The sequence below is a fragment of the Lithobates pipiens genome, unplaced genomic scaffold, assembly GCF_037356315.1.
Source record: "Lithobates pipiens isolate NorthernLeopardFrog02 unplaced genomic scaffold, aLitPip1_a1.2 Scaffold_25, whole genome shotgun sequence".
NCBI lineage: Eukaryota > Metazoa > Chordata > Amphibia > Anura > Ranidae > Lithobates > Lithobates pipiens.
The window spans coordinates 40,101,221-40,127,317 of NW_027507787.1; the positions used below are offsets into that span (position 1 = coordinate 40,101,221).

Here is a 26,097-nt window from a genome sequence, read left to right on the forward strand (position 1 = left end):
AAAGTAGCTAAACAACTAAAGGTATATGCAGAGCATGTAATGTATTTAAAGAAAGATAATAATGTAACGGGATGGGTAAGGCCAGTGCACCATATATGAAATGGAACCAAGGGATGAGGAAATTGGGCAGCAGGTATATTTATTAAAGCATACCTATAAACAAATTAAAATTCCACCTGACCATTTTGCTAACTTAAAAACACAGGCAAAAAACAACAATATCCCATAAAAAACCATGGCAGTGGGCTCCTATTGAGGCTAGTCACATGATGAGATATGGAGGGACTGGTTTCCCCATCTCAAATGGACACATTTATGCAGAGCTACCAATTGGCTGCCTTTACTTTACCTTAACTTCACTCTGGTACAAATATACCTGAGCATTAGCTATATCATATACCACCTACTGTGGAAGCTTCTCAAAGTGTTTTTTTCTAGAACAGAAAATTCATGCCTCCTTTGATGTAGGAGCATAATAACACAGGCAAAATGGGGAGAGATGTCATTTTTATATGGCGCACCACAATTTTAATACAAAGGACTTAAGATTTTATCTAAATCTACAACAGATGCAAGACAAACCACACACATTAATATTTTGTGTATCCCAAACAATTATAACTAAAAAAATGATAAAGAACAACCTCATTGTCAGGGTCCAGATCTGAACCTGGGACCTCTGTTGTGTCTGGCTGCAACTCTTCTAATTTTGCCACCTGAGATGCTGGACAGCTCTCTGTAGCATCCCTTGAACAATCTTGCCTTGCATCTTGTTTATGTTGTACCTTGAACTCTGTGCACCTCCAGTTAACTTCCTGACTTAAGCCATGTCTTTGCACTTCCTTATTGCCAGATTATTGTGCTTTCTTCAGCCAATATTTTGCTACTTGCGTGCCTTCAACTGTATTTATTTTGCTTCCAATTGTTACCACCCTTTGGCTTGTTTCTCTCCTGCACTTTAGCTTGATCCCAACCTGCAACCACTTGTTACCAACCTTTAGCTTGTTTACCAACTAGGTTACTGCTTGATCCCTACCTGCCACATCTGTTACTGGTCCGCAGCTTGCTCACCTTCTGGTGGGGCAAGCCTGAGGACCCCAACCTGGCACTAGCATGGAATGAAACCCATCTCCACTATCAGGAGCTCTGGTGAAGACCAGTAGACCCTGTACCTCTAGTGAGCCTGCGTGTTCCGCTAAGATGACCTGCTTAATTACTTATCCTGCTGGTCCTTGCGAATCTTTCCACTGCTATAGCTACTGGTCTCCAAGGCTCACCCCTGACAATGACACTCATTCATAGTCAGCATTAAGGAATATAACAGCATAGACTAAAACATAATTGGTTGATTACATGAACATGGGATAACATAAAAATAGGTATGTTGCCCACACCAATGCTCTGCTATGTTTTATTTTCAAACCTACACTGGAAAAATGACAGCTAGAATATGATTGTTTGCAACAAACAAATCCAGCCCAATGTTTATATGTAAGTGCAATGTGCTTTATCATGCGGCCTATGAACAGACATCTTTCTTATTGAACCGTGCTACTATGTTTGCTCTGTGCAAACAGCTATCTCAAAAAAAAAAGGAAGATCCAAAAAGCTGAATGAAATGCGTTACCATTTGACATGGAAACGTTTACTTTTTTTGGGATGCTGGTGTTTCACAGATCAGATAGCAGTTGCATATAGCTCCATATATTTGAATAAAATACAATGGAAAAATAAACAGAACCGACTGCTTTAAAGAAACAAACAAACAAGTAATGATTAATGAACAATGGGGTAAATAAGGGCTTAGTAAATAGAATGAAAACAATGTTACAACTTTTATTTTTGTTTTTTTACAAACCTATAATTTAACATAATAATTATATTAATAGTAAATATTATAACAACAACAAAAATAATAGTGGTTGATACTTACAAACCTAAACCTATGTATTAATTTTGCTCTGCTGTAAAAATACAAAGCCCCCTGTGCCATTACAATGTCTGTATCCCGAGTAGAATGATATAAAAATTGGTTTCTAGTATATAATATTTATAAGATATTATGACCATCTTTTTGTATTTCCCGTTCAAGGTTCTAATAAAAACAGGCCATGGCTAAGTTGTCATTATCATCTTATCTGCAGCTATGGCAAAAGCACAAAGAAGCTGAAATCTATCCTTACTTACCGGTTTCCCAAATTCCAACTCGGAAAAGAATTTATACCAAGGCTCATTCTTTAAATCTATCTCTTCTGGGCTTTTATCCCGAGTCTACAAAGGTCATGACAGGGGAATGGAAGGAAGAAGGAAAAGAAGATCATGAAAAAGAACACAGAAAAGGGCCTGTTAGAGATGCAGATTTCCCAAGTACGCCTTTCCACTGCCAGGACTAGAAATTGAGAAGAGAAATTCATTATCTGTAACAGTGGATGTGAGGTCACACTTTATCCTGCATCTTTAACAGAACATGGATATGCAAGAAACAGAGCTCACAGCACAACCCGGCATTGGATGAGACACAAGACACACAGGATACAGAAGACAGATTAGTAAGACACCTAAAGTACAATGGATAAAATGACAGTATAAACAGTACACACAAGCTGGAAGTAACACAAAAGGAGTAAGGTAAAGTAAAGTAGATTGCCAAAAAGTAGAAGGCCTCATGCACACTGGGCATTCAAAGTTCTCCTTTGAACACCTTTTACTCCTGGTAGGAAAAATGCACCTAAAGCCGTGTACTGCAAACATGTTTAGGTACATCATGGATTCCATTGACCAGAATAATAATTTATTCTGGCTACTGGAAGGAACAAACAAATGCTAAACGTGTCTGCCCAAAACCTCCTCTCCTGAATGCCCTGGTGATGTTTTATTTTTTTTTCCAGCCTGTAAATGCTCCTCTTCTAATATGCCTGCAAATACCTATGTGTGTATAGATAGGCTAACAAAGAGCTTATAACTGCTTACAAGCAGAAAGAAAAGTTTTTAAGCCCTGTGTGCATGAGCCCTAAATGTCAGCTGCACAAATTTATTGTCTGCAATCCCCCTCACCAACTATCTCTCAATTAACAGAATATATTCTCAAACTCGGACAATGTTAAAAGGTTACTGCACACAAGCACCCATAAATGTAATTAGGGTTTAAACATCTCAAAACACCACACCACACAAGAATTTCGAATAAAAACCTAGTTGTAATATTTTCTATCTTTCATTTACATAGGATCACCATATGTAGCAGTAATTTGCATAAAATTGTAATGTAAACCTATGCCAATACTGAAAAAGCAACAGAAGGTGGGCATTCTGTTTAAAATTCATATTGCTTTCTAAAACTTTGCTTAAATTATTATTATTATTATTCAGGATTTATATAGCGCCAGCAATTTACGCAGCGCTTGAATGCTTAAATGCACAGCACATCTGGTAATTCTACTGCACTGTAACATGAAACTTCTTACTTTAGCATGTATTATATTGTAAAACACAGTGAATGTATTACTTTATATAAAACAGTAATCAGTGGTGCCACCTAGTGTTACCTTTACTTTAATGCACCCCAGGAATGGTAGTGATGAATATTTTGCACTGTAAACCTGTTACCATTCTTACAAATTTGGGAAAAACCTCTATTAATGGGATTTTAAAGGCAACAATAAAAGAAAAAATATTTATATAAAAAATTCATTTATTGTACAAAACCTTAATAAATATTCTTGAAAAAAAATAATTTCATAGATGAAAAATGTCACAAATCTGGGAGTATAATGAAAAAAAAAAATACATAAAGTGTACTTGAATGGTCAATCAGACATCTGTGGTATCATGTGGTAAGTGGGGGAGTACCACATTCTCCCTACCTGAAGTACTAAGTATTTTTGTTTGCTCTCAGGGCCAAATCGAGCAGAAAGGGAATGAAGTATGTGCTAGTGAGTCAGCCAGCCATTCCAATGTGGCCATGATGTGCCCTAAATGAGCAAAGCAATGGTTTAATGCAAAGTGAGACTAAACTCGGGTTATAAAAAAAAGAAAAGCCCAAGTATGTATTCTTAACTCATTCTATTGGAGTATCCTCTAAATTTACAAATGCCTCTTTTTTTGCCGCTGTAATCTGACCTCCTATTAGAGGATGTCTATGTTTGTTCTCTATGGTCCCATTGGATGTAAGAATGTAGTCACCCTCTCTTGATCGCTCCTAAGATGGATTAGGGACTATGACATTTGTATTGTACATAGAACAGCACCCATGCATGCAACTAACATACACTGCACGTTCTAAACGAATGGAAGTGATGAGGGGAAAGGGAGAGGTTTGGGCGTTTAGGTGCAGCCAAAAGTAAGAAAAAAAAGCAACACAAGGGACATGACATACTGTATATTCAGTAAGATGTGTTCCTTGTGCTGATGCTTCTTCTGTTGTGAAAGCCTCCTCTGTCCGTGAAACACCCCCGCCCACCACACCGTAATCTTTGAGTGCAGTAGGGGTTAAAAGACCTGTGGGAGCTGTCAAAGGCTCTCACCTAGAGTGCCTGACTATGCCTGCCCTTTCTGTCAATCTATGCCATTTATAGAACCAATAGTACAGCTTCTTTGAATGAAACAGGATCTATGAATGGAAGGGGGGGGGGGGCAGAGCTATCAATCATCTGTGTGTCTGCCATTCATAGATCACTTTCCATTGATAGAAGCTGCAGTATTAGGTTCAATGGATGAAGCAGTTGGGCCTACTGCTGAATTTCCGCCAGACAAAAATTGATAGCATGTTCTCAATTTTCCAGACGGAAAAACTTTCTATCAGTAATTCCGATCGTGTGTATGCAATTCCGACATGCCAAAACTCACGCATGCTCAGATTCAACTGCGAGACAGAAGCTATTGGCTACTGGCTATTGAACTTCCTTTTTCTAGTCCCGTCCTACGTGTTGTACGTCACCACGTTATAAACGATCGGAATTTGATGTGACCGTGTGTAGGCAAGACAGCTTGAGCTGAATTCCGACGGGAAAACCATCAGAGCTTTTTCCGACGAGAATTCCGATCGTGTGTACGCGGCATTAGGCTTTAAGTAGTGGACGTGTACTGATTATTTTTGGAGAAAAAGGAAATTGTTTAATGTCACTTTAAAGTATCTCTAATGCCCAAATGTTTGATTTTTTCATTATAGCTGTTGGCTATAACCCTATCAGAATTTTTTGCCATTTGCCTTGTCCCATTTGAGAGATTTTTGCTTACTTCCTGTCCTGTAAATACAACAGGAATTAAGAGGAAACTTATCCTGAGTGAGATAAATGTCAAAAAAGTTTGGCCTTTAGATACAGTTAAAAACTAGAGCCATTAGTAGATACTGAGGTACAGGCACAATTTTTGGCCCTTTTCTATAAAGAAAAAAATCTAAAAAATAAAGTAGTTATTAAACCGCATTTACTAAGCTTTGAGAAAAAGAAGTGCTATAGCACTTGCAGAGTGCAACTGCACTTCAAAAGCGTACTGTCTATTTGCCTTTTTTTTGCCTATAACCATCCCAATGTCTAACTATTTTTGTCAATTAAGGACTAAGGAAATTGATAAAAAGGTCAGCCAAACAGCTCCCACAGTTCCTATTGGCAGTAGACACATATGAGGTCTGGAACCTGCTACCAAACGTTTATATGTGGATGAAAGAGTTGTTCCATTCAGGCCTGATATTTCAGGTATAAGAAGGTGTAAGCAGATTAAAAAAAAGCCCACTCTGCACAATTGGGACCTTGGTCTGATTTCTTCACCAAAATTCCCAGCTCCACCCATCTGCCGTGACCATTTGTAATGGTTTTCATTTTCTCTTTATTTGTCATTCTAATGTTAGAAGGCTGAGAGTACTTTGCGGCAGCTCTAGTAAAACGACACTTCATAACAGTAAGAAATAAATCTGGGAGATTTGAGCTGCTGCCCCCCCCCAAAAAAGGTCAGATTTACCCTACAACTACCACCACCCATAACAGATATACTAGTAATGAGTAGACTGACAGCTATCAAAGACAGGAATCAATACCATGAAAATTAGTGACCACACGTGTTAGAACGTTGCTGTCACAGCTGGGCCACATAACAGCAGCACCTTGCCAGCTAAAACAATATGACTATGAGCTGACAGCATGCGACATATATTTCCCAGTTCAGGTGCTATGATATCAACAGTGCGTTTTTTTCAGATCTCTAGGCAGTCGCATTGGAAAACTCACTACTAACGCTGTAAAAGAAACATGCTAATTTTTTTCCCCAGGAAACACAAACTGTTATGAGAAATAGTTTGGAAGACTTTGTTCTAGTTAGTTTATGGTTAGAGGACCTTAGCAGAGGGACCTGTGGCAAAGAAAAAGTTAGCATTTACCAATCAAACTCAGACGTATACAATATTACTGCACATTCTCAGACGTAATGTAAGTATAACAAGTGATTTAAACAATAAAACAAGTAAACTGAACAATGTGATCCGTCAATGCTGACATGCATAAATGTCATAAAAATGACTAATCGCGCTAAAAGGAGATGACTCAGACACAATCTAGTTGCATATAATGTTCAACAGATTTGGAAATACAACACAAAGCTGTTATTTTTGTAAATGTTATATGGCACAACAGTTGTGGAAAATGTTAATTTCCTATTACTTATCTTTCAGGCCTCAATATGTTATTTCCTGAGCTGTATCAGTGATCAGTTCAAACAATAAAACTCAACAAAAGGCACTGAATTAAATGGAATGTATTAACACAGCTGCAATACTTACAGTCTGATAATCCTTGCCATTGCTTTGCACTGTTCAACTTCTCTAGTGTTTTCTCAACTCAGTATTAGTAACGGCACTGCATTAACCCACCCCCAGCGCACACGGGTCAAGCAACAACAAACAGATTCAGTGGCTGCCCTTGAGTTACATTACCATCTTCTCATTGACGAGTGCTGAGGATTTCCCAGGCTGGTACTCATGAATGCTCCTTGGCTCCGCACGGTATTTTCTGGTGTCAACCTTCTTGTCTGGGGGATCCCAATCATTCCTGTGGACAAGGAACGCAATTAAGCGTGAAAGCTCTTGGTTACCCAGGAAACACGTGTTGTGGATGGAAATATTCCAGAGCTGCTAATCCCGTGTCCAGCTATTCTCATCTCCAGGCAGGAAATGTACTCGAGATTGGGGGCACTTTCCATCTGCTATAATGTACATGAGCTTTTACGACAATCTCACTGTACATACTAGAACAGAAATAGAATCCAATCATCTGTTTCCTAGAGAACACAATTCATCATTTTTAACCTGCTCTGAACACGCAGGCAGATAAGCAGATGTTTCTTGTTGCGTTCCTAGGAAACGTCCCCTTGGTGAAGGGCCAGGACATACAAGGACTGGGAGAGGCCCTACGTAACCCTTTCCAAAGCCTGCCCAACAGCTACTCTGTCATACTCATTATTTCCAGACGGAAGATGGTTTAAATGCACTTTATGAAACAAGATATTAGAATGCTGTGGCAGAAGGATGACGCGACTTATGTACAGCTAGGTAAAACTACTAATGAAGACCGTAGAAAACCTCTCTGGCAGCCTCTGGCAAATTGTAAAGATTTGCTAGCAGGACTTAAAGGCGTGTACCTAAAGAAGATCATTATGAGAAGAGAGGATCTGTCCTAGGCTCCACTGGCAGAATGACAATATATTAACTTTTCCAGGAGGCTAGAAGGAACTTCATCTGGCTGAAGCCAGTTCTGGCTCAAACTGTATAACATAATTTTGCCATTGAGTCTCCAGTAAAGAATTATTATGTGGGATGTCAAGATTTTATGAAGTCTACTGCTGGCAAGACAAGCAGCCAGTTATTAAAAATCCCTGTCCCAGCTTAATTAGGAAAACAAAAATACTTGCTTGATACACAGTTTAGGGATGAGAATTTGAAGAAGCAAATAAATTGGTGAGTTCTGCACTGTATTAAAATTATTTTAGTTGCAGTGTACTGACAGTTTACGTTTTTAGAATGAGGGATCTAGTTATAAAGCAGCATTATGGTCTAATTATGGTCATGGTACTGCTTTAAAAAAAAAAAGACATTTATAAAGCACAATGCCATGCTTTACAACTGTGCTAAAGGGGGTCCTAAAGGTTTTTTTTTTTAAATAAAAATAACAAACATGTTATACTTAACTGCTCTGTGCAAGGGTTTTGCACAGAGCACCCCCCGATCCTCCTCTTCTGGGGTGCCCCGCCGCCGCTCCTGGCCCCTCGTGCAGGCTTGCTCCAGAGTCCCACTGTTGCTTCCATTGACACAGACAGTGCCACCCCCCCCCCCCCCATATCACTGGATTTGATTGACAGGTGTGGGAGCCATTGGCCCCTGCTGCTATCAATCTGTCCAATGAAGAGAGAGACAGCGACTGGAGCGCACATCCCTGGATTGAATCGGGCTCAGGTAAGAAAAAGGGGGGAGGGGTCTGGGGGCAGCTGCAGCAAAGAAGGTTGCTTTAATTTCCCTTTATTGCAAAGAATGCATTAAGGATACATTAAGGTGAAAAACCTTGAGACTTTACAATCACTTTGATGCTTTCCTTTGTTCTGTACTCCAAAGCCTTTTAAATCCTATTAATTTCACTCAATTATTATTATTATGACAGGTACTTGTATATCGCTGTCAATTTACACAGATCTTTACATATATATTGTAAATTCACATCAGTTCCTACCATCAAGCAGCTTCAAATCTAAGGTCTTAACTAGCAATTATACATACATATACTAGGACCAATTTAGACAGGATCCAATTAACCTACCAGCATATCTTTGGAGTGTGGGAGATCGCAGCACCTGGAGGAAACCCAAGCAGTCACAGGGAGAACATGCAAACTCTAGGCAAGTAGTGTCATGGTTGGGATTTGAACCCGTAAGCCCAGTGCTGCTAGGCAGAAGTGCTAATTACTACACCACTGTCTTGTTATATTACCTGTCAAAGTCATGTGACTGGCCTCTCCTCCAATCAAGGAGTTCACAGACTACTCGGCGTGGAACACCCCAGGCTCCAAACTGTGACCTGCATTTTATGAACTACACTGCAGCATCCCCCAAAAAGCAGTATACACTTCTTTATGAAAGGAACCTGAATTCACCAGTTTTATATTTTTCATTTGTAGTATATTTGTAGTATGCATTCTACATTTTCTTCGTTATAGAGAACCTATTTTTTTTTTAAATAAATATTCATAAAGCACCTCACCTTTCGTGGCTTGGTTTGAGGGAGGAGGAGCGGGCTGGGAGAGGTAAGGTGACAGACCTGCGGACACTATTCTCCATGTCAATATGATCCATCTCACTCCTGGAACGTGGCACCGGGGGCTGTGATTTTCCTGGATATTACAGGCCAGAAATAAAAGTCAAATCATGTATTGCTACAAACACATAACTGGTGATACTAAACCATTTTCCATAACTGTACATTCAATCCCTATTCCCAAAAAGTTGGAACACTGTGTAAAATCTACATAAAAAACAGAATGTAATGATTTGCAACTCTCATAAACCCATATTGTATTCACTATAGAAAATAGGAAACATGTCAAATGTTTAAACTTAAAAAATGTATAATTTTAAGAGAAAAATAGGGTATTTTTAAAATTGATGGCAGTAAAACGTCTCCAAAAAATGGGACAGGGCCATGTTTATCATTCCCTCTTCTTTTAAAAACACTCTGTAAATGTCTGGGAACTGAAGAGACCAGTTATTGGAGTTTTGTTAGAGAAATGTTGTCCCATTCTTGCCCGATATACTGTAGGGTTCTAACTGCTCAACAGTCCTGGATCATCTTTGACGTACCATATTTATTGGCGTATAACACGCGCCAGCGTATAACACGCACCCCAAGTTTAGGAGGGAATTTTAGGGAAAAAAAAACTTTTAGAAGGAAAGTTTAAGGAAAAAAACCTTACATTTAAATGCGCATCAATGCAGCCTTATCAGTGTTCATCTGCAGCCTTGCCCATCATTGCACCCTTGTGAGTGTCATTTGCAGCCTTTTCATGCACCCTTGCCAGTGTCATTGCAGCCTTGTCATGCACCCTTGCCAGTGTCATTGCAGCCTTGTCAGTGTCATATTCAGCTTTGTCATGCAGCCTTATCCATCGTTGTACCATTGTCAGTGTAATTTGCAGCCTTGTCAGTTTTATTTGCAGCTTTTTTTCTTTTAAATGGCGCCACCGAGATACAGAGCCGGATGTCCTGTGTGTCTCAGCGGCACTTGGTAGTTCTCGGCCGCCTTCGGCCCTTCTCGTCAGCTTTCGCCCGCTCTCGCCCATTCTCGGCGGTTTTCGGCCACTGAGAAGAGGCGAAGGCGGCTGAGAGCCGACGAGAAGGGCCGAAGGTGGCTGACAGCTGCCGAAAGCCACCCAGGGGCTCAAAACAGTGGGGGATCTGCGTATAACACGCACACGTGAGTTTCCCGATTTTAAGGGGAAAAAAGAGTGTCTTATATGGCGATAAATATGGTACTTTTCATTTCAAGATGTGCCAAATAATTGCTATTGGTGAAAGGCCTGGACTGTAGGCAGGCCATTTAAGCACATGGACTCTTCTACTATGAAGCCATGCTGTTGCACTGTCCTGCTGAAATATGCAAGGCCTTCCCTGAAAAAGATGACATCTGGATGGAAGTATATGCTTGCTCTAAAACCTGGATATATCTTTTAGAATTGATGGTGCCTTGCCAGATGTGAGAGGTGCACATTCCATACGCACTAATACACCATCAGAGGTGCAGGTTTTTTTTAACTTAGTTCTGATAACAAGACGGGAGATCCCTCTCATCTTTAGTCCGGTAGATGTGGTGCCCATGCTTGCCATTTCAATACATCTGACCGTAGAACAGTTTTCCACTTTGCAACAGACCATTTTAAATGGCCCTGTATCAGGGCACCATCCAAAATGGAAGTGCTTGAAGAACTGGCATTCCTGCCAGTACCTTGCATGGCCACAGGAATTTGCACTGGTGCATAACAAATGCGCAGATGCATACAAGAATGCCCATTTGCATGCGCATTCGCGAACAGGCATGCGCCGGACCACCGCGCACACTCCCAACATCTGGAACTTAGCCGCAAGGGCAGCCCTCTCTCCACTGGCCTTCAGCACCAGAACGTGATACCCTGAGAAATCGGCAGCGTTTCTGAATTATGTCGATATATGGCTTCTTCTTTGCATGGTAGAGCTATACCATGCAGTGATGTCCATCAAAGAATCATGCCTGTTTTTAATACAGTGCCACATGAGGGCCCTATGATCACAGGCATCCAATATTGCACTTTGGCCTTGTCCTCTGCGTACAGAGATTTCTTAAGATTCTTGGAATCTATTGATAATATTATGTAATGTAGATGATGATATATTTAAATCTTTGCAATTTTACATTGAGGAACATTATGCTGAAACTGTTCAACATTTTTTTTAAACACATTCTTTCACAGATTGGTGAACCTCTGCTCATCTTTTGAGACACTCTGACTCTCTAAGATGCTCTTTTTATACCCAGTCATGTTACTGACCCGTTGCCAATTAACCTAACTGGTTGCTAAATGTTCTTCCAACACTTCCTTGTTAGTACCACTTACTTTATTAGCTTTTTATTGCCCTGTCCTAACTTTTTTGGGACATGTTGCTGCCATCAATTTCAAAATAACATTATTTTTTTCTTAAAATTGTACATTTTCTCAGTTTAAACATTTTATATATTTTCTATTTTCTATTGTGTATAAGATATGAATTTATGAGATTTGCATTATTGCATTCTGTTTTTATGTAGATTTTACACAGCGTCACATCTTTTTTTGGAATTGTTATATCTTACACTACACTTTACCCATGACCTATTTAAAGAAAACCTGCCATTACAGAAATAAGTAGGTTACTGAGGATTTCTCATTCTCAAAATAGTAGTTGCCTGACTGTCATGTTGGTACTTTGTCTTTAAAACTTTGAGTCACATACCCAGAACAAGTATGGAGTTAAGGTATTGTAAGTTTTGTTTGAGGTTTTTTTGTGACTCAAATACTGAAGCCAAACATAGCCAGGCAAATAGTATTTTCAGAAAAATTAGATCAACCATACAGCCCACATAATCTTGTTACAACAGGTATATTCTAAGCAGAATTTAAAGGGAACTGCATATTTTTATACAGCGTCACATTTGCAAAACAGAGGCACTGACCCTGAAGAGCTTTCAGTGAGCGGTCTATAGCCAATGCAGCAAGAATCCCATACAAGCTTACTGACAGCTATGCAGGAATTCTAAGCTCTCCACCAATGGTACTAAAATGGTGTCGGAGTTTAAAATGGAATATAAATCCATTCATGAGAATGTTTCCATTGTTTTTCAAAACTGCTAAATATATATTAGATAAGCTTGATAACTACTGTATAGTCATAGTTATTTTCAGAATAAGAAATGCTTTTTTGTTCAGTTCTTAAGCTGTTTAATTATCCAGATATCATTTTTGCCAAGTGCTTTGCTTGCAGGCAAGATTCTGTACTTTTGGCTGGATGATACTTTAAATTTGACTTCGGGAAGGGTATTGCATTATGGCAAAGTAATAACCCAGCAACCAATCTGAATGAGTCTATCATCTGACTTTGGTAAACTAAATCCTGATTTGTTGCTATGTGTTATTGCCTTTGTACTCCCTTTCTGAATAAGCCTATGTTAGTTAAAATGTGATAATAATTCTCTCCATGTAGCAGGGGTGTCACAATCTTTGTATGTGGAGAACTTAGAAAAGCAGTATGCATAGTATTTCAGAATTCTATTTGTGATATAAGCCCATGGTCATAAGTGGTACGTTTTTATCCTTTTACGTTATAGATCTGTATACTAGAAAACAACGTTAGCGAAAAATTTAAGTTGCCTTAATGGAAAAATGTTGACTGGCAGTGCCACCTAATGGTTGTGCAATGTAATGCAACACATCCACACCATGCAGAAGCTTTACCATAGACATCTGGGGTCAGCAACTGATGACTTGTTTTTTGAATGCTAAAACTCTGGGCTGTCAGTCTTAGGCCACGTACACACGGGCGGACTGTATGGCCTACTTAGTCCGTCATACAATCCGACGGACAGTCCGTCATACTTGCGCGATGACGTGTACAGCACGTACGACGGGACTAGAAATAGGAAGTCCAATACACAGCAATGCACCCTTCCGCCGTGTAAATCCTTTCTGAGCATGCGCCATTCTTAGTCCGTCGAACTAGCCTACTCACGAGCGGATTGTCCGCTGAAACCAAAGTATGACGGACAGAATTACCGAAATTCCGAAATAATTAGTACGCCAGACTGCACGCTGAAAAAGTCCGCTGAAGCCCACACACGAGCGGACTGTCCGCTGAAATGTGTTTCGGCGGACTAAGTAGGCCATACAGTCCGCCCGTGTGTACGCGGCCTTATCCTCTCCCTTTACTACTTGGGACCAGTTGTCTGTTGTCTGCACTGCCTCAGAACCAGATCTGCAATGTCAGCTTTCTGTGCCTGATAAATAGTGCATGGGGAGGGAGGGGGTGACCCCATTTAAAGTTAAAAGAAAACTCTTTAAGAAGTCCTGAAAGTGGGAATGGGGATATAGTTTGTGTATGTTCCTGCTAGATAATAGAAGATGATCTAATCATATAGATTTAAAAAAAAATTAAAGCTTACCATCTTCTATATATGAATGTCGCCCATAATTTGGATAAGAATCTGAATCATCATCTAAAAAAACAAAACAAAAAAATACAGAAATTACAGTTTTGACAAGAAAGAAGCAAAGCAAAGAAATTAACAAATGATTCCCCAAATACCAATCAAATAAAACAGGTCTCTATCTATGTACTCTGCTATGGAAGTAGGATTTTTAGACTAAATAGTAAAGAGATACCTCAACCAACTTTGGATCTCCACAATCGCTTTGTGATGAACATCACCTGTGTCATATATGCATATTGGCAGCACGATTCAATCATTTCAATCTCAGTGACGATCCTTCTTATTTCTAGTTAGATATTTGTAAATCACATTGACAGTTTCTATCCTACAACTTTACTTTGCATCAATAAAATAAACATGGAAGCAGTACTAAGGAACCTAAGTAACAGTGCATTTATAGGGCAAGTTCACCTTTCAGAAAAAATAATAAATGCACATAAGTTTGCAGGGGGAAAAAAAATGCGCATTGATTATTTTTTACCCCAGGAACCTGCAAAACATTGCACCTGCTGCAACGCTGATATGTGTATTCTGCTGTATTCTCCGAATACAATAGAACAGTGGGAGACATCTGTAAATGTTATTTTTGTTCAACCCACTGGTTGAACTAAAACAAATCTCACTGTATATAACCTGCTTTACTTTACAACGTTCTGCCCGTACCTCTGTACGAGCTTTCTGTTAGACAGCTGGAGGAAGTGTCAATGAACTACAAGGGTGCTTATCAGCTCATTAACCTCCCTGGCGGTTCAATTATTTTGCATATAAATTTGGTGTTTTATATTGTAGTCCTGTAATTCTTAGGAATAACTCACTTAAATCTGTCCAAAATAGAGTCTAGCAGACATCCCGGTTATGATAGAGTTTGAAAAATGAAATCATAAATTATAATATAATAAATAACTATAAATAATTATACCAAATAATAATATGACAATAATAAAAATTATTCAATAATGTAATCAAATCAAAAACACTGAAATTTGCTCAGTTGCAGAATTGTCACTGTCATTACTTTTCAGTATTTGATGACGGATCTCCCCACAAATCGATATCGCTCAATTCTGCCAGTGATTCCAATTTATTATCGCTGTTTTCTAGCTGGTCTAAAATAATTTTTGATGTAAAGGGACAGTTTTGGTTGCTATGGACAATCTCCAGTTTCCAGGCATAAAGAACAGTTTTTATAATATAAAACTGCATGCAGGACACTGGACAGAACACTAGGGACAAAGGGGATGTGAAATTATTACATACAGCAATGTAATCTGTAAGATTACATTATACTGTATGTAATGTGTGTGTTTCGCTTTTTGAATTTGGCGCCAATCTCCGTCCCCGTGCGTCTCAACGCTCGCAGGGAACGGAGATCGGCTCCATGATGAATCGAGCGGAGGACGAGCCACTCGTACAGCGGGGGGACTTTGCTGGATCCAAGGGAGAAGGTAAGTAAACCTCCTCCTGGATTCAGCGATGCGGTCCCGAGTCTGGCTCGGGGTTACCGCTTTTGGTATAAAACTTCCACCCCGAGCCAGACTCGGGAATACCGCCGGGGGGGGTTAAAGCGGAGTTCCACCCAAAAATTTAACTTCCGCTTTAAGCACTCCTCGCCACCTTACATGCCACATTTGGCATGTAATTTTTTTTGGGGGGAGTGGGGGCTTCATTAGGAGGGGGACTTCCTGTCCCACTTCCTCCTTCCGCCCAGGGACCGCCAAGGCGACTCCTCCTTTCGTCTTAGGCGGCCTCTCCCTCTAGGCAATCTCCTGGGACACGCGACAGGTCCCAGGAGATCGCCTATCCACTCAGGGAGCGCAGAACGACTTGCGCATGCGCCGTGCATGCAATGGAGGCGCCAGTGAGGAGGGGGAGAGGAGCGACACCCCGTTCGGCTGCATCGCTGGACCATTGGAACAGGTGTCTGTTTATTCAAAGTCAGCAACTACACTTTTTCTAACTGCTGACTTTTAATAAGCATGGAACTCAACTTTAAGAACTACAAGCCTTGGTGGCAGACAGGACTTGTAGTTCATTCCTTCATTTACAGATTGATGTGCCCCAAACAGCACACACCAAATTTGAATGTGACAATGGCTGCAAGAGGAACCCCCCCCCCCCCCCACTGTCACAAAGGAGGGGGTGAGGGGGGAGGTGCTGGAGCATGTTACATGTTACACCCTAAATATCCTATGCAAATACTGGCTTTCTGAAAGTTGCCATTTGCATAGCACTAGGCACATCGGTATTAAGCATTGTGTAATGTTTCATCTGACCTCTGGAGCAACTAAGGCCTGACAATCAGTGGCTCAGGTGCCAAGCACAGCATAATGCCTTATCTGGCCTCTCTAGTTATAAAGGCCTGGTGATTGTTCACCATGTTTTATCTGGCTTCCAGAACTATCCAGGACTGCCAATTGGTCACTTAAGTACCAAGCATTGTATAATACAGTGTTGCCAAAATAACAGATTGAAATGTACTGATACAACACCCAAAATTTACTGGCAAAGCCAAGTTTTTACTGGCATTTCCAAAAGTTACGAAATTACAGTTTTAAATGCAACTTTCAGTATTTAGGCTACAAACAAGTACAATATGCAATTAATGTGATTTAAAGCAGATATTAAGGCAAAAAAAAAAAATCTAATTTTATTTTCGATATACTAAGTAGCTCAGGGACAGGACAGAGAATGACGACACCTCCCTGACATGACAAACCCCCTTCTGAGTCACAGTGGCAGTATCTCCACACCAGGTGATCCCTTCAGTCCACTCCAGTGCAAATAGCACTGACAGTCTCACTCCCGCCTTGCCTTGCTTCCGGCCCCCAGACCCGCACAAAAGGCTCCAGTCACTCCGCTCGGCTCCCTTGCACCATGACATCACACAACATGCTCAGATACACATCCTGCCGCTGCCCGAACACACTGTAGCAGGCACTCGGATGGTCTCAGCCAGCTCTGAACTGGAACTGCGTATGTGCTGTTCCGAGATGAGCATCACAGCTATATATTTTTACTGACAACCTTTTCCTGCCATTTGCTGTCAGGAGAAAAGTGCCCCTTTTTCTAGCTGCCAGTAAAAATACTGACGGTTGGCAACACTGGTATTCTACCTTCTCTGGCTTCTGAAGTAATTCCATTTTAGTCTATATTTGACCTGTATAAACAATTAGAGCACGTGCCAAAACAAGAAATGTAAAGTGTATTGCAATTTGGCATGCAAAAAATCCACAACATACCAGGGAAATTAAAGGAAGCCACAGGCTACATGGAAGCAAACATAATTGTGAACATGCAGTACACTGCAATCTGTTCTATAACAGTATAAACCGTATTTGTTGTCCTGGGCGCAATGCTGGTTGTTTTAGAAATATTGTGTTGCAATATCTGATGTAACATCAGCAAACAAGAAATCTATTCATCATAAATGAGCAGCTTTTCTACTTGTTGCTTAATATACTGCCAAACTGTATACTTAAAGTTTAGCTTTAGGAAACATTTTAATTTAGAAAACTTGAAAACAAATTTAGTGCCAAAAACTATTAAGGAATTATTGTATGCTAGAACATTCAATGGCGTATGGTATTATATGGCATCGTGGACATGCACGCTTTTATTTTGGTACTCTGTTACCAACAGCACCCAATAACCTACACACAATAATCAGTTTTCTAAAGCATATTACATGGTGTATATCACACACACACACACACACACACACACACACACACACACACACACACACACACACACACACACACACACACACACACGTGTTTGCACACACCAGACCCCCTCAGCCTCCAATAAGTCACCCAGGCTCCAAGGAGTGGATTTCTGAGGTGGGAAAGGTTGTGCTAATACTCCCATACCTGAAAGCTCATATTTTAAAGTTCTAGCAGCTTGTGTTATAAAAAAAAAGTAAACTGCGCAATATTCTGAAACATTCCTCACACTGCTCCTTCACTGCAGCTCACTGCAAATAAAACAAACAGCTGTCTGCACGGTATAACAATGCATTTAGTGTGTGGACAGTGTGAATGAGCACCAACAATTGCTGCAATATATAGATACAATTTAACAGCTAACCTGGGGTTGATTTACGAACGGAAAACAGAATTGCATGGAAAGTTGCACTTTGCAGTGCTTAGTTAATGAGGTGAAGGTCTGTTGACTTCCATCATCTAATCATGCACAAATAAAAATGATTTTTTTTTTTTTTTATCATTTTCTTTGCAAGTGATTGGGTATTCCTTTCAAATTGAAACTTCACCCTATTCACTAAGCTGTGGGGAAAATTAGCTTAAAGGGGTTGTAAACTCAAGGTTTTTCACCTTGCAGCTCCAGCCGCCATCTCTGATCCTCATTTGGATTGATAGCAGGAGCATTGGCTCCCTTTGCTGTCAGTCAAAGCCAGTGACACGGGGGACAGGGGGCGGGGCCGAGCCGTACTGTCTGTGTCAATGGACGCAGCAGCAGGACTTGGGAGCACGCCTGCACGAGTACCTCCTGGGATTGTGGGTCTCCGTGGGGGCACTCAAGAAGAGGAGGAGCGAGGAGTGACACAGGGGGACCTTAGAAGAAGAGGATCGGGGGTCCCTCTGTGCAAAACCCTTGAACAGAGGAGGTAAGTATGACAGTTTTGTGAAAAAAACTAACCTTTAAAACCCCTTATAACAAGCTAAATATGTAAAAAAAATGTGCACTTTTGATTTACTGTTGGCTAAAAAAGGGATTGCTAAATCTGGAAATGCTCATTGTTAAAATGCAAAGATGAATCAAATATAAACTGGGTTATTCACTAGATACGAGCATATGTCTAGAAGTATTTATTTGGGTGCCATAACATTAGATTATAGCAACAACTGGTAAATTCCAATGGCACATTGAGCTCTTGCTATTCACAATTGTTAGCTTATGTTTAAAGACACATTTTCCTGAATCCTGTGGCAATTCTATTATTATTTTATAAGAGGGAGACAAGTTGAAGTTTGTAAAAATTTTCAATCCTAGACCATTTGCCACAAACAGGTTTGGCATCTCTAAATTGTCAGAGATAAAACAATTATTGTTAAGAGAATAAAATTACTGTAAAAAAAAAAAAAAAAATACAATAAAAGTTTTTGTGTTAATTCACAGCAAACAAAAGCAGAAACACAATATACTAGTAAAGGTGCCGGGAACTAGAGCAATAGGTATCCCGCAGTGTTTCATAGTATAAGTTAAAAGCTTATTGATTTATGCACAATTAAAATAACAGGACAAGAGTCCATAGTCTTGTAATATATTAGAAAGTCCAAGGACCATATGGGATGGTGATAGGGGGTCCCACACTCAGGTCTGCCATCAGGGGGGGAACAGAAACCATGTTTTGGTACACTGAAAAAGACACAAGGGGAGAGGCGCATCTGGGTGCAAATATAGGACAAGTTTAATAACACTTATAAATACAGGCAACTCACATTTTGAAGTCATAAGTAAGCATTGGTTAAATTCCAGCATAGGGGTAGTCATCAGTTTCATCAGTCCATTCCTGCTTGATACAAAAACCACTGGATGGTAATAAGCCGGCCCCAGTGGAGTGCTTAGAACGAGGCTTGAGGCGCAGTTGGTGTGCAGGCGAGAAGGGATGACGTCACTGAGAAGCCAGTGATGTCATCCCTCCTCACCTGCACACTAACTGTGCCTCAAGCCTCATTCTGAGCGATCTCCACTGCGACTGGCTTCTTACCATCCAGTGGTGTTTGTATCAAGCACAGAGCGCCTATCAAGCAGGAACGGGCTGACAAAACTGATGACTACACCTATGCTGGGATTTAACTAATGCTTACTTATGACTTCACAAATGTGAGTTGCCTGTATTTATAAGTGTTATTAAACTTGTCCCACATCTGCACCCAGAGGCACCTCTCCCCTTGTATCTCAAAAGCAGAAACACCACTGCATGTCCTGGCCCAAATCTGCTTCAGGTTAAAATGAGCACAAAAAAGCCAATAAAGTTATACAAAAGAGCTGAACAGCCTCAAAGCAAAGTACAGTATGTACATATCTGATTGTGATCTTTCCAATTACCTTCGGAGCTAGGGCTAGGAGTAGAGACAGGAAACTGGTAGGTGGGAGTGTAAGGATTGAATTCTGCAGCAGAGAAAAGCAGCACAGAAAAGCAGAGGACGTTCAGCATATCTATGGTTATTTCTAAATGTCAGCAATGTAACTTCTAGCGCACTACTTAACAACACCCAACACACAGCTAGCAATTCCTGCACCCTGGAAGATGCAGTCTCATCTTTTATAAAGCCTACTTCAGCTGTTCTACTGTTCTGAATGCCGAACATCTTTTAAAGGGAAACTATAGGACATTTTCGGAGCTATCTGAAAATTACAATATTACCTAAAGTTATGTACTGTATACTTGCTATTCCATTGTTTGAAGATTATATTTTATATACATATTGAAAACTATCCTTCAGGTAATGTGATTAGCATCCCTGCCAAAGGACTGATTAAATAAGATCAAGTAGCCACATAGAACGTCTACTGTTGCTAGTCTGGCTGAGGAACTTGCACCAGAACAAAAGATTGGCAAAACAATATAGTAAGGAAGTAAGCATTGCATGTCATGGTTAACTGTTGCTGCTTCATGTTCACATACATTTAATTTCAAATTATGCGTGGACAGGTTTTTATAAGATTAACATACAACGTACATTGATAAGATATTATGCTAATCATATTCACATATATGTCATACCATGCTTTAAGAAACCTATAGATTCCCTTTAAAAGTGTTAGGGCCATATAATAGAACACTGTTAAAATGGAAAAGCACCTTTTTGTACACTTGGGTTAAGCAAGCAGGATAAATGTTGCATTACATCTCTAAAAATGAAATCAGAACACATGTCCACTCTCAAGCCAGTCTGATGATACCTTCCGATTTAGGCTTGACCTCAGGTAGCTCAGGAAATGCATATGTTGGGGTATAAGGGTTTTCTTCAGTAGAGTCTAACAAGAGCAGTGAAAGTTAGAGAATTGGTTTTATACAAAAGAGGAAAAAATTGTAAAGTATGAGACAGAAACAGCTTTTAAGTTTTACACTAGTTTTATTCCATGGTTCACTTTACTTGCATATTTACAGAGGCAGTAGAGATATGGCAGGGGTAGCTGCAGTAACTATGATAGTATGTGAAGTCAGAGTAAGGAGCATAATAATTAAAATAAAGACATAATTGTGATCCGATTCCCACATTTGTAATCTTCCTGCAGTTTTATTTATTTAATTTCTTATTCTTCGTATTAACAATTGTGGCTTCTGAGAATGGCCATAACGATTGGTATGCAATTTGACAAAAGGGTGTTAAAAATGTACCGTATATACTCGAGTATAAGCCGAGATTTTCAGCCTCTTTTTTGAGGCTGAAAGTGCCCCCCTCGGCTTATACTCGAGTCATCGCTGTCTGCCCGCTCGATCAGCGTGTCGAGCAGACAGACAGCGGCCATTCTATAATTCAAAAGCCGCGCCTCCGGCTCCGCCTTCGCCTGTGATAGGCGGAACACTGAATTTCCCAGCAGCCTGTGTTCCGCCTATCACGGACATCGTCTCATCCTCGTACTACGGACGAGGATGATACGATGTCCATGATAGGCGGAACACAGGCTGCTGGGAAATTCAGTGTTCCGCCTATCACAGGCGAAGGCGGAGGCGCGGCTTTTGAATTTTACAATGGCCGCCGAGGCGCCGACGAAGAGGGCACGGGACGGAGGCAAGGCAAGGCACGGCACGGGACGGGACGGGACGGAGGCAAGGCAAGGCACGACACGGGACGGAGGCAAGGCACGGCACGGGACGGAGGCAAGGAGGCAAGGCACGGGACGGAGGCTCGGGACAAAGGCTCGGGACACAGGTAGGCTGGACACACACACACACACACACACACGGATGGATGGATGGACACACACACACACACAGGGATGGATGGATACACACACACACAGGGATGGATGGATGGATGGAGACACACACACACAGGGATGGATGGATGGAGACACACACACACAGGGATGGATGGATGGATGGATGGAGACACACACACACAGGGATGGATGGATGGATGGACACACACACACACAGGGATGGATGGACGGACACACAGGGATGGACGGACACACAGGGATGGACGGACACACAGGGATGGACGGACACACACACAGGGATGGACAGGCATGTCTCACCCTCGGCTTATACACGAGTCAATAAGTTTGCCAGTTTTTTTGGGGGTAAATTGGGGGCCTCGGCTTATATTCGGGTCGGCCTATACTCGAGTATATACGGTAAACCACCAATACTGACAGAAAGTACCAGAAAGTATCTGTGTGTAGCAAAATTTGCTGCCCACACAATTCTCGGATCTGTTGTATTGCTCACTTTTATCACATTTAAAAGGATAACCAAATTCAAGAACAAAATTTTATCTCTTCATACGCCTCATGTGATGGAGATAAACAGAACCAGACATGGTTGAAATATAATTTTTTCGTCATACTTACCTGTATTCATTACCTGCTGGGTTATTCTTCATCTCCAAGTGAATGGACACTGGTAGACCAAAGGCCTTTAGACAGGAAGTGATCCCCTATTTAACCCCTACAATACAGGAAGTACTTGAGTTTTGTAGCAAGTACTGAATCCTCAAAAAAGAGGGGAGGGACCTTTGTGTCCCATGCTGTACTCAAAGAAAAGGATTTTATGGGTAAGTATGATGAAAAAATCCTATTTACTTTTTCATACATCATGGGACACAGAGTTAGGCTAATATTCATTACCTACTTGGACATCCCAGAGCAACAGCCTTGAGGGGAGGGAGACACCCTGCCAAACAATAGCCATCAGGCCTTATACGGCAGCCTGCAGTACACTGCGGCCGAAAGCCAAATCCTCGGTTGCTCGAACATCCGTTTGTAGCTCAGATTTGTAAGGCTACCCGGTCTTCAGTGCACACGTTCACAAAATTTTATAAGATACCTGATGGCGAAAAGAAAAGGAGGTTCCTACACTCCTGGTAGAAAGAGCTCTCACCCTAAAGGGAGAGGCTTTACATTTCAGACCATAGATCTAAATGACCAATTGACGGATCCAAGTGGTAATGGAAGCTTTGAAAGTTTGATCCTTGGATCTCCGCAGACTAAAAACAAATAAACCTTGACTGTCTGGACAATGTCCAAAGACTGCAGACGTGTCTCTTCCGCCGAACTAGGCTGAGAGAAAAAGGAAGGCAAAATAATGTCCTGATTTAAATAAAAAGTCCACACCACTTTTGGCAAAAAGGATGGAACAGGTCGTAACACGACCCTGGCAAGGTGAAGGATCAAGTATGGTTCCCTGCACGAAAGGGCCGCCAACTCTGACACCCTTCTAGCCGAGGTGATGGCTATCAGGAAGGCTAGCTTGCGTGAGAGCAAGTCTAATGGCATTGCCTTGATAGGCTCAAATGGTTGTTTCTGTAACACAGATAGCACCAATTTTAAGTCCCAAGGACACATAGGTGACCTAAAAGGGGGAAGCAAGTGAGTTGCCCCCTGCATAAAGATTCGGACCAGTGAATGGGGGGCTAAAGGCCTTTGGAAGAATACAGATAGGGCTGAAACTTGACCTCGATTGTACTCACAGCCAATTTGATTTCCACAGCTGAGTGTAGAAAAAGAGAATTCTCCCAATCACGTAATTCCGAGTTTGCAATTTTTTGACTTCACACCAAGCAATATAAGTCTTCCAGATCCTATAATAGATCTTCCTAGTTACAGCTTTTCTAGTATTCACTAAAGTAGACACCACTGGTCCCCAGATGCAATGGTCCTTTAACACACTGGCTTCAATAGCCATGCCATCAAAAGACTGCAAATTGAGGTGGAATATATGACCTTGAGACGGTAGATCGGGGGGACATGGAAGCATCCATGGCCCGACTATTGTCAATCTCACAATCTCCGGGAACCAGGGCCTTTTGGGCCAGACTGATGCCACCAGAATAACTGGAACTCCCTCTCTTCCAAATCCTGCATAACAAGTGTGGAAGGAGAGGAATTGGAGGGAAAGCATAAACCAGGGACTACCGGCTCCATGGAACTACCAGAGCATCTGTTCCAATTGCCAAAGGATCTCAGACCCATATACTTTAGACATTGAGTTGGTCTCACGGTTGACTTTTTGGTATTTATGATCCATAAATTATGATCCTAAAGAGGACCAGGGAGGCTCAGTAAACTCTGCAAGAGGCAACTTAAAGGCAGAACGAACCATTGCGATAAGGGTCAGGTTCAAAAGCCTCTGATTAAGGGGCAGACACCAACTGGATATCTTATTGTCCAGATTGCTCAGAAGCAGACTCATCCACCAGGCCATCCACAGATTCCTGAGCTTTTAGCTCTTCACCATCCTCAACCCATTCCTGCTCCAGACTAGGAGGCTCTGGGGAGGAGGATCTGTCACGCTTCTTGCCCCCCTGCGGGATAGAGGCAATCATGCCAGCAATCCTGTGCTCTAACCCGGTTAGGGCTGAGGACAGTTCATCCTTAGTGATAAAGGGTGAAGTAGCAGCGTTGACTGTAGGCACAATCCTAGATAGGTGCAGTGGCTCAGATTGCCCGGAAGCCTCTGGTCTTTCAGGGGATGCAACGCTAGGGTGATGACTAGGTTCATCAGGAACTACCAATGACATAGGTGTATTCCTGTAGTGTTAGTCCTGCTCATCTTTTTTGAAGACATTTACTAGCCAGAAAAAGGGAGTACCTAGGTGTAGTATTAACACACCTCAGAAGGGAGACCCTTTAATAGGGCTCACCATGCTCCTATGCAACAATCCTGCTATGCACCTTTAGCCTGCCAAGCAACACTTTGTGACTCTCGTGTGACCCGGGTAAGGAAAAATGCACCCCTGCAAATGCCTGGTTCAGAGCCTGCTCTGTGTCCCACAACTGCCTTGTGTATGCCAAGCACCGCATGCTTGGCATACACAGCTTAAATAAGCTGGCTGTGGGCCGGAACATTCTGGAGATGCGAGTGCACGCATGTGCGTGGTCCTGGCAAACGGGTGTGGCCATATTCGCATATGACACGAATCTTCATGCTCCCAGATAAAGGCTACGGCGCATGTGGGGCGAAGCCGTGCGCAAAACTGCTGAGCCCAGTGGTGCTCTTGCGAACACATGGTGCGCCATGGTGAGCCGTCATGCGCCATCATACAGGTAAAAAAACAGCCAGACATAAGCAAAAAAGGTACACTTTGCAAACACCCACAGCTAGCCCAAAAGTCCCCCATATTTTCACCACACACAGGTGTCCAGCCCCTAGCTAGCTTGACTGATTGTTACAATCACTGGGACACCATACAATAATTAAATAAAAGGGGTTTCACTTACCCGTCCAGGCGCAGGTTAGCTTAGAAACTAAGAGCCCAATATTCACCCTTCACGATGGGTTCCGGTCACTTGAGGACCTTCAAGGATTGGGTACCCTTTTTATGTTTAGGGTCCACTCCCTTGGACCTGTGCAGCACCCTGCAGGAATGCCTTAGCGCTGTGGTGTTCAGGATTCCACTTTGCAGGGTCCAGCGCCCGGAGGCCGCATTACAGGCAAAACCTTACAGGATCTTGAGTCTTCTTTGCGAGGCTCGGGTGCCATTTATCTAAACATATACAGCCTGTGTCAAATGGATCCAATCGGTCAATCCCTTAATTAATTTAAGAACTGTTTGTGGGACTAGAGACCTGGAGCTCAGAGAGCTCAAATAACCATGCCATCCACCTTGCAGACACTGGTAAAATACTGAAGCACTTCCTGTATGGGAGGAGTTATATATACAGGATCACTTCCTGTCTAAAGACCTTATACGGTGTCTACCAGTGTCCATTCACCTGGAGATGAAGTATAACCCAGCAGGTAATGAATATTAGCATAACTATGTGTCCCATGATGTATGAAAAAGAAAGTCCATTCTTTGGTGGCAACCATGGCTCCCTCTACAAATATAATGGAGGAGTGAGTGTAGCCATCCAGAGACAGGAAGTGTGTTACTGCAGGATAAAAATAAAGCAAAAAAAGCCTGAAGAAAACTAATGCAACCACCACAAGGACTGATGAGCTGCAATATATTACATTTTTGTTTTAGGGCAAATCAACAAAAACTGTCAATGCATGCTAAATGACATTGGGTTCATACTCATCCACTAACAATTTTTTTCCATAGACTGCAAAAATCTTGGTTGATCCTGCTGTTCACTGTCCCTCCTATCTTGTCTGTGTCCCCACTGCAGACTGAGATTGTGTAGGCCAGTTGTTTACATCTACTGAGCATGCT

The 26,097-nt window shown here is 41.5% G+C and overlaps 1 protein-coding gene across 46 annotated transcripts in view; it reads right to left on the minus strand.

Annotated features, from left to right (window-relative positions):
• The window catches only part of SORBS1 (sorbin and SH3 domain containing 1), a 582,779-nt gene that overhangs the window by 92,219 nt on the left and 464,463 nt on the right, over positions 1-26,097 (minus strand). For 34 of the 46 annotated variants that reach the window (XM_077454315.1, XM_077454316.1, XM_077454323.1 and 31 more), the window contains 6 exons: positions 20,675-20,749; positions 19,817-19,879; positions 13,697-13,750; positions 9,236-9,365; positions 6,923-7,037; positions 2,188-2,271 (listed from right to left, as the gene is read on the minus strand). In XM_077454315.1, the coding sequence (XP_077310441.1) occupies positions 2,188-2,271; positions 6,923-7,037; positions 9,236-9,365; positions 13,697-13,750; positions 19,817-19,879; positions 20,675-20,749 (521 nt within the window). The remainder of the gene's footprint in view (positions 1-2,187; positions 2,272-6,922; positions 7,038-9,235; positions 9,366-13,696; positions 13,751-19,816; positions 19,880-20,674; positions 20,750-26,097) is intronic. The other 12 variants (XM_077454347.1, XM_077454344.1, XM_077454317.1 and 9 more) reach the window with 3 other exon arrangements.